Here is a 9,930-nt window from a genome sequence, read left to right as displayed (position 1 = left end):
AAAAGATAAAGAACGAACATTTACTCTTAATAATGCTCTTTTAACTTTAGTACTAAACAGTCATAATTCAGTTCAGAGAGATCTGCTATGAGTGAATGCAAAGAAGTATGCAACCTTCATAGGAACTGCTTGAAATGACCAAAGGGGACAAACTTTTTATTCTGTAAATTATTCCTCTAAGCGAAACTATCACTCAATATTTATAACTCATGGTTTAAAACCATGGTTTTTATGTAGACTCTGAAGATAAAATTGGTTGTCTCATCTAGACAAAGGTGAATTTGAAGGAAACCATTTTTGAGCTTTAAAGCATTATTTTTAAAAGGAAATATATACCAAAACTTTGCTTATTCAATAGACAAAATAAGTCATAATTAGGATTCAATAGAGAAACACAAAATCAATCATCCAAACGATGGATAGAAGTATCATACCAAACATCCATGAGCCTCATTTTTTTTTCTTTTAATTTTGTGCATATGTTTTGTGTACATGTATGCATGTCTTATATCCAAAGAAAACTTGCTAGGGTGGACTGAATTCCAACATTTCAACCTTCTTCTTCATCCCTAAGGCTCAGTTTGGAAGCAGTACAAATACAAATATGTAGTGTAAAACCTTGTTTTTTGTAATATTTTGTATGTATTTGTACTCCTTCCAAACTAATATTGCATGAAAGCAAGAAAATACCAAAAGAATGCAAAAGTTCCCCTTTGTGTTGATGAGAATACTCCTGAGTCAAATAGTTAAAAGTTTTTTTCAGGGAGAAAGCAATCAGATTTTGAGTAATTTGTTCACTTCATTAATTAGCACCACCAATTTTCCGTTTTTTTAGTTTGGAAGGAGTACGAATGCAAATATTTGGAGTAGAAAACCTTAAATTTTGGAATTATTTTGTATGCATTTGCATTTTACAAATTTGTATTTGTACTCTTTCCAAAGTGAGCCTTTTGAAAAACAAAGATGTATATAGTTCGTTGATTATATTGACCTGGACATTTGACAATAATAGAAATGGCAGAAAATGAATATAGCTTAAAAAAAAAATACATGGCCTCCTCATCAAAATGGGCCATTTTCCACCTCATTGCTTGAATTGCTTACAGGGAATATTGATGAATGTCACCAAATTTTCCTTTTAAAAAACAAAGATGTAGTTCATTGATTATATTGGCCTGGACATTGGACAATAGTAGGAATGACAGAAAATGCGATTGACAAATGAATATAGCTTATAAAAATACATGGCCTCATGAAAATGAACCGTTCTCCACCTCATTCCCTGAATTGCTTACAGGGAATGATGAATCCAACCAACCTGCAGCTTTAGCCCGCTCAACATACTGAGCATATTGTTGTGGAGCATCTGGTACATCCAAAACCAAGTCCTCAAGACACTCTGCTACTCTCCCAAAGCCTTTTGTCATCTGATTCATAGTGATAAGTCCCGCAGAAAAACAATTGCCTAGCAAACCCCATAATCTGTCATTCTTCTTCTCCATGACTGTCACCATTGCCTTCTTGACAACCTCATGATGAAAGAATGGCATTCCTAGCTCTCTTATGCAACAATAAGCTTCCCGAACATCCCCACCGGATTCATACTCTTCTAATAGCTTCGCAATCTTGTCTTTGACTTCCTCAATTTCCCATCCAGGCTTGCTGCTTCCCCCACCACCCCAACACCTTAAGATCCTCTCTCCAGAAAGGCGAGGTCGTAGCAATGACCTTGCCATTTGGAGCACTTTGCTCCCAATTGAGTCTGGTCTAACAAACTGGTTTCCAATCTCCTCCAAATTGAGTGGGGATAACACTTCATCAACCACTGCTCTAGCTAAGAACATTGCAAGATCCTCAACAACAACTGGTATATCCAATGCAGTGTCATCTGCAGACTCAACTAACATTACAAAACCATTTACAATATCATCTGCTGGAAAAGACAGAGATGTCATCAACACAGATGCCATTTCTTTTTCCCTGTTCTTCCGATCCATTGCAAGACTTACCAATTTCTTCACAAATATGGCATTTAATTCAGAAGAGGAATTATTGTTACTTGATTCTAGTCCACTAATTACCTCTAAAATATCACCAGTCAAGAAATATTCTTGAATAATAGATTGAGCCTGCAACTTGAAGACCTTGGCAGCATTATCCTCCAATTGCTTCTTTGGATGTAAAGAAAGAGGTGTCAAAGATGAAGCACACAACCATCCCTCTGATGCTGCTTTAGATATCAATGACTGCAATAGCTCCTTTGCAGATGGGATATCAAGTGTTAAGTCCTCAATTGTATCTATTAGCCTGCTAAATCCCTTAGTTATTTGACTTGAATTAATAACACCTACCTCAGCAGCTTCCTTCAATAAATCTAGAAGCCGCCCTTCAGCCGCAGGCCTCTCCATTGCCATTATAAGGGCTCTCTTTACTATCTCATGATGGAAGAAAGGGACCTTCAAATCTCTGATGCACCTGCATGCTTCCATCTTATCCCCACTCACTATATACTCTGTCAATAGATTATTTATCTTAGCTTTTACGTCGTCAACAGTCTTATTCATGCTACTACCCCACCGGCGCTCAATGATCTCTGCATGCAATGGAGCTGATAAGTAACCCTTCTGTGCTCTCTTTAATACTTCAAGCCCTTTTGATCCCTCAGATTGGGAGGCCATTTCTTTTGTCAAAAAAGCAGGAGGAAGTATGTCATCAACCACAGCACGAGCTATGAATAGTGCAAGAACATCTACAGTGTCTGGTATGTCTACAACCAAGTCATCTGAAGATTGAACCAATTTGCTGAAGCCTTTGTAAACTTGTTGTGGATCGATCACATCGGCATATAATGTGGATAGCAGCACAGCAGCCATTTCCTTCTCTTTGTCATGCCTATCCATGGCAATAGATATCAACTTCTTCACAAAATAGAAGTCATAGTGTGGCATATCAAGCTCTTTCAGTTCATTTGCAGTGGAGGCAACATCATCAGTTGCAAAGTATTCTTCCACTATGACTGTAACCTTCTTTTTGTACTCATCAAACTCTTTTGTCATTTTTTTCACATTTTCCTGTAATAAAATGTTCCTTTAATTTGAGAGATCATAAATAGTTATAGCATATATAGATCATTAGCATAGAACACCACAGCTCAAAATAATTAACCACTCAATAATCTGGCTTCAACTCTTTGCAACGGACAAGCTAAGGGAGAATTTGAAATGTTAATTTAGGTACCTCATTGCTATCGTAATTTGGATCATTTGGGTCCAGAAGAAAACCATCTCCTGTATCAAGCAGCCCTCCCCAGGTGCCTTTTCCACCAGAGCCACCTATGTAGATGTTCTACTTTGTAAGACCAAGAATGGAAATAGAATACATTATTTTTCAAAAGAAAAGCCATGAAATTCACAAAGAAAGGAATGAAAATAAAGAACAAGATGGAAAAAACTATATAGTAATTTAACTTCGAAAATACCCATTAGGATAAGACTAAAAATTCTTTAGGCTGTGTTTGGTTTGATGGAAAAAATAAAGAAACAGAAAGTTGAGGGGAAGTTGTAACAAATTTTGAAAATTTCTTCAACATCCTGTTTCTCACTTATTTTCTAATCCACATATCTCTGATTCTCTATTTCTCACTTATATATGTGCAAATAAGAATTTGAAAGATACCCATTTCAGACACACACGCACACATAGAGTGAGGAAGAGAAAGAAAGAGAGATCTAGAGTCCTGAAATTCTACACTATGATTCAATTGCTAGAAAATAGTGGGATATACCTTTTTTGGGACGACCGTCCCGGCCGGAATTTGAATGGCGTTCACATTTGATCAGCGGACTCCCATTGATGGGGCCATGTTTTAGATGATGAATGGTTGGGGACCTCGGAGACCTTGGAGATTTTGTGGACATGGTAATGCCCACCTAGGAATCGGATGTCAGATCCTCACTCTCTGAAGTAGATTTAGAGCAGTTTTCCTAGCTCTTTTCCATTGTTGAATCCCATCATATTTCAGTACTCTACTTCACTGCTAGATCACCAGTTCCAAAAGACCACAGATCAAAATATAGAAGCACTAGACAAAAGCAAGTAAAATTAGATTTAAACCACAATAGTTCAAATTCCTCCAATATTGAAACAATTCCAATGTCTTTCTACAATACAACTTTCACAGGGAATTATGGAATCTGTGATATGTTCAGGCCAACTGAATTATGACATGAGCGTAACTGAACGCCAATTCAGGCATTAACAAGCAGCAACCAAATCTAAATCTTTTCACTCTGTCAAAAACCTCAAAACACAAAACAAAGGAGATAAAGCGTAAAGCCAGGAATTACCAAAGCAAGATAATGCAAAGAAACTGACAACGAAACGTAGAAAGCAACCGCAAAAATTGAAGCAGAAAAAATTATGAAGAGAAATAGTTGTTAATATGTCATAACCTCGGCCAAAACTGAACAGGGTAACAAAGAGCTATCATAATTCAACCACAGAGAGAACGTAACAAACAATTGACACCACAATACGACAAAAACTCATATGATCAGAAACTTGAATTCAATAAATTTTTGACGGATGAATTCAAGGCGCTAAAGCAAAATGGAAGAAAAAGAACGACAACAAAGATCAAACTTGGGGATCCATTACATTCCGAGAAATCAAACTAAATGAGAGAAAAGAAATAGCAATTGGAGATCCAAAGAGGGTACCGTATAGTGAGGATATGTGGTGGCATTCACGAAATGCAGAACTCGGGGGGGAGAAGGATTGAAGAAGAAAGTAATCAAAATAGAAAGAACTCGTGTCAGCCTCTCACAACGAAAAGCCCAGGAAATCCGTTGGTCAAGCAACTGAATTTTAAACGAGTCCCTGTAACACGGTTAAAGGTTTTCTTGGTATTAGGACACAGTTTAAAGGTTGACACTTAGATTTAGGGTAAATTACAGAATTTGGGGGTGGTGACAAACACGCTCAACTTTTAATTGATAGACACTTGATCCGTTCGTTAGTATTCCATCAGTTAAACATTATATAATGTCAAAAATATCCTTTTTATATTTTTGGAATAATGCTATAGTGTGAAATCATCAATAGTGAATGCTATCGTCAAAAAAATTGAATATGTTATTTGATATCCATGTCAGAACGTGATTGTGAGTAACTTTGGTTACTTGAGAATGATCTCAAAAATACATGAGAAGGGTATTTTTGGTATTATATAATGTTTAACCAATAGAATATTAACGGATGGATCCAAATGTCCATTTTTAAAAGTTCAAGGTAATCAAGTGTAGCAATTGAAAATTTAGGGGACCTATCTATCATCACCCCAAAGTACAAGGTACCTACCTATCTGGAATTTACCCATAGATCTATCTATACACTTAAAGCATTGGGAGGGTGTATGAAAGCATTATGAGGTTGACACTTATATGTTTTTTGTTCTCTGACACATGTCTCTCTCTCTCTCTCTCTCTCTCCCTTCTTTTCTTTATTCTCTCTTTTCTCCCACATCTCTTTGTTTGAAAAAGTACAAGAATGTCACATATAATACAAACCTCTCTATATAATTGTCTCTATAATATTCAAAAATTATAGCAATGCCACATATAAGACAAATCTTCGCATATAATTGGCTCAATACATTTGAAAATTACAGCAGTGTCACATTAGTTACGATTATGACATCCTATAAATAAAATGTCATTCCACTTCTTTCTCAACTCTCTCTTTCTCCTATTCTCTATCTCAACATTTATTTATTTAATACAATTAAATAAATTATTTATTTTAATATAATTAATTGATAGAATAAAAGAGATGTGACATTAAGAGATAGATTTCAATAAACATTTATTTATTAATTTAGAAATAATTTATTAACAAATTATTCTCTCTCCTTGAGCCCAATATTTAGTGTTGTAAATGGATCGGGTCTAGTTCGAGACAGCCTATACCAATCCCATCCCAATAGACTTTTATTTATTTATTTATTTTATTTAAGTAAAAACTAAGGTTGAACCAATGGGTTGGGTCAGTGGAGCTAAATTGACTGAACATAATTATAATGGTCTTGGTTCTATGATTTTGTCTTGATTAATTATTGGATTGATTTCGAATTCTTACTTGTCTACAATTTATTCAGGTCCGGCACCAAACATTTTATGAAATATATAATTTTTTATTATGTTTCATGTTTGAAATAGTAAATTTGATAAATAATAAATAAGATAATATTAGTTAAAAATGTTTAACTTGTTAACATAAAAATAAATTAGTATTATTTTGAATATTGTTTTCAATATAATGAGGTCTATGATTTGATCCCAATTAAATAATCGGTTCAAGACTGGTTCTACGTGATTGTTTATTATTCATAATAATATAGTTATAGCTATTTTATTTTAAAAAATATAACCTAATTTATTATTCTATCTCCCTTGGTTTTTGAACCGTTGTTATTTGGACGGTTGGACCGTTTAGCTGATGAACCGTTCAGGCAACCGGTTCGGTTTTATCCCAAATCTAGTCCTTGGCCAAAAACCATTGAATCAGTCAATGATCCGTTGATCCAAATGATCGAATCATTGATCTGTTGACCGTTCAATAGTTTTTGGCCATTTTTTATTTGTAATTTTTTTTTTGTCAAAACAGACCATCCATTCAAACCAAATGGTCAAACCGTCCACCCAAAAACCGGTGGCCAGAATGATTCTATTTATGAATCGTTTGTTAAAACCATGGTATCTCTCCAAATAAGCGTAAAAAAAAACTGTATTTCTAAATGGCATTTTTAAATTCTGCCATTGCGAAAGGGCTTCCTCGCTAGTTTATGTTGACTAGGGCTCGTGGACCAACGTGTCACCAAGGCCAAGGGGTGAAACTTGAATGAGCTCAGTCCTGGGCTTGGGCCTGATACAGTTGAGACTCTTCAAATGGGAATGCATAAATGAGTTGAATATGGATTCGTCCCATCAGATCCAGTAAGGATTAGCTTCTGCATTCAAGCCCGTCTCAATTTGGCTTTAGATCTGAGACCATCCCAATTTTTTTATTGGTAATCGGATACCGATTTGAAGAATTTACACTGTGTTAGGCCCGAGAATTTGGGCCGGGCCATTTAAATACACGTGCCACTCAATTAATTTTCGTTTAAAGTATAAACATAAATCTAGGTGAATGGCTAAGTTTGAACTTAAAGTTGGAATAGATGTTAGTGCATAAGGGATGGAGGCTTGAAGCAATTACATTTTATATCTTTTGTGTTTCCAAAGGACTGAAAGTAAAGATTTTATACCTAGCTTGTATTTATTTCGTATCATCGAATCATATGAAATTAACAGTATTTTCACATATTAGCATTTGTCTACATTAAAATATGGTATCAGGCATATTATATTCATATTGGTATACATAAATATGCACGGATAAACTAATATAAAGAATTTTTTTAATCTTTAAAACTTTAAAATGATGGATGGGAGGACCTCTACTACCTATAAAATCTAAATCTATATTTATATTACTTATAAAATTATGAATGGGGTCTAAATTTTTTGAATTTTTATTGGACAAAATTTGCCCCTTCAACTTGAGTTATCTAAGGGGTAAATTTATATTTTGATAAAACTTTATTAAGATGGTTGAAATTGCACTAATCATTTGTACTATTATTAAATGAATGGGGGTGTGGAACTTTTCTTAACTAAAATACCCATATTAGTGAATTTAGTCCATCACTAATTTTGAAGGTTGGAAATACAATTTCAACTATTACTTTTCAGTTCATTTAATTCCTTCTCATTAAGTCTTACATTAAGGAATTAACTCCCATTCTCCCTTAAAATTCTATATTCAAGTTTTCTTCACTAATAAATTCTATTAATTAGATGTATTTTCAATACAATATAAACCCATGTATTTTAAAACTAACTCATCAACAAAACCATTCTTTAATCTTAGTGGTGACTAAACAATTCAACCATTCAAATCAAATTGGTTGACCAATGAAGTCATAGTTAGATAATAAAATTTTTAAAATAAAAATAAATTTAGAAAAATCACAAAAAATGGAATTATTTATGACATTTTTATTAATCAAATTAAAAAATATAGAAAATTACAAAAAAATGTAGAAAAAAATGGACATATTTATGATACTTTTATTAATCAAATTAAAAAAAATAAGGGTAATAAACATTTTTTTTTATGAATAACTGATTACTTCATTGAATTTAAAGGAAACTGTACAAGAGAAAGTGAGAGAGAGACAAGCTCTCTTATCTCTCCTCTTTAATTTTAGTTATAATTACAATTACATTTGAGCCCAAAATGTTTGAATTCTCCCAACCCCTTGCTTGGTTAGCACATTAGCCATTGAATTAGCTATTCTTTTCACCCACTGTATTCTCAGTTCCATGTCCTTTGTAATCCATCTGAATTTTTTCTTCTCGTTATTGTATTTCCACATCCTACTTTCCTCATCCAATAGCCAAGCCACTACCAGTTTGGAATCCCCTTCAATGATTAGCTTTCTAACATTCATGGTTCTAACCCTTTGCACCCCTTCCATAACTGTCGTTACTTCCGCTCTTAGTGAGTCTCCTTCACCTATTGGACCTGAGAATAATGCACATACTTTACCCTCCTCATACCTGAATACACCTCCAATTCCTGACCTTCCTAGGTTTTCCATGCTACTATCGTCAAAGTTAAGCTTTATAAAACCTCTTTTAGAAGGGGTCCAGATAAGAATAACAGGTTGCTTATTGACATTTGAGTCTGCCACTATCTTCCAGTTTCTAATGATATCAACAATGGATATACGTGAGAAGTTTCTTAAGGATTTCAGCCATTGACCCACTCTAATCAGTATTGATTCAATCAAGGCCTCTTTTATTCTCTCCTTTTCTCTAAAAATTCTTGCATTTCTTTCTTCCCACACAACCCAGATTATTGCTGCCCTAGCACTCTTCCACATGATGTTACCTATCTTCTTCAGCCATGGACAGGAAGTTGGATCAGAGAGACTTTTGATGTCATCCGGAGGTGCCCACCTACATTCAAATAAGGAAAAAAGCCATTCCCAAATACTAGCAACAAATGGACAAGTACTAAACAAATGAAAGCAAGTCTCACTATTATCCTTACACAGAGCAATCAGTGTGGGGAAAGGCACCATTTTTTCCTCTTCCTTTGTAGCTAGTCAAAAGTATTTATTCTTTCATGTACAACTTCCCAACAAAAAGTCACAATCCTAGGTGGGATAGGCTTACACCATACCTCCTTAACAGGAAAAGAATGAGGGGGACTAAGGGGAGGTTGGGTTAACACTTTAAAGAAGGAGTTACAGGAAAACCGACCCGAAGAGGAAGGCATCCAAATTCTTTCATCAGACTTATTAGGATCAAGGAAAGTTCCTTCAAGGCTTTGGATTAAAGAAGTACACTATCAATTTCCGAATCCCTTAATCCCCTTCTAAAGCCAATGTTCCAATCAAAACCATTGATTGAGTTTGAAGAGACTAAGAAAGTTGAAATGGGCTCACTCTTGAAACATGATAAAGAAAACAAAGAGGGGTATAAGTCTTTCAAAGGGCAGTTCCCATACCAGATTTGATCCCATAATTTGATTAAGTTGCCAGAATTGAGTTCATACCTTACAAGAGGCAAGAAACAAGGTAGAATTGCTTCTATGGCCTTCCAAGGTGAAGCTCTGCTAGCCCGTTGCAGTGATCCAACATCCCATCCATTGCCCAATAGCCCGTGTATGCTCACGACCACCCTTGCCCATAGTTTCTCTCTTTCTCTTGGCATTCTCCATAGCCACTTCCCTAGTAGAGATAAATTTCTTTTTTGGATATTTCCTATTCCAAGAACCCCCATACTTTTTATCTCTATTGACTATCTCCCAACACACCTT

At 35.0% G+C, this 9,930-nt stretch overlaps 1 protein-coding gene across 6 annotated transcripts; it reads right to left on the bottom strand.

The window, feature by feature from the left end:
* Nucleotides 1–948: 948 nt before the first annotated feature.
* LOC148876928 (MA3 domain-containing protein) lies at nt 949–4,861 on the bottom strand. Of its 6 annotated transcripts, none has more exons than XM_088978542.1 (4): nt 4,719–4,861; nt 3,785–4,033; nt 3,238–3,332; nt 949–3,071 (listed from the first exon to the last, which is right to left on the bottom strand). In XM_088978542.1, exons 2-4 carry the CDS (start codon nt 3,915–3,917, stop codon nt 1,251–1,253), a joined length of 2,049 nt encoding a protein of 682 aa, XP_088834668.1. In that variant the 5' UTR covers nt 3,918–4,033; nt 4,719–4,861; the 3' UTR covers nt 949–1,250. The 6 variants fall into 6 exon arrangements, with proteins under 6 accessions (XP_088834668.1, XP_088834683.1, XP_088834707.1 ...); XM_088978557.1 differs by having other exon boundaries at nt 3,785–4,036; nt 4,719–4,816; XM_088978581.1 differs by having other exon boundaries at nt 3,238–3,345; nt 4,719–4,755.
* Between the last annotated feature and the right edge of the window lie 5,069 nt (nt 4,862–9,930).

This window comes from Nelumbo lutea, chromosome 1 (assembly GCF_056320005.1).
Source record: "Nelumbo lutea isolate HS-2025 chromosome 1, American lotus-T2T, whole genome shotgun sequence".
NCBI lineage: Eukaryota > Viridiplantae > Streptophyta > Magnoliopsida > Proteales > Nelumbonaceae > Nelumbo > Nelumbo lutea.
Note: the sequence above shows the minus strand (reverse complement) of the source record. Positions and strands in the feature narration are given on the sequence as shown.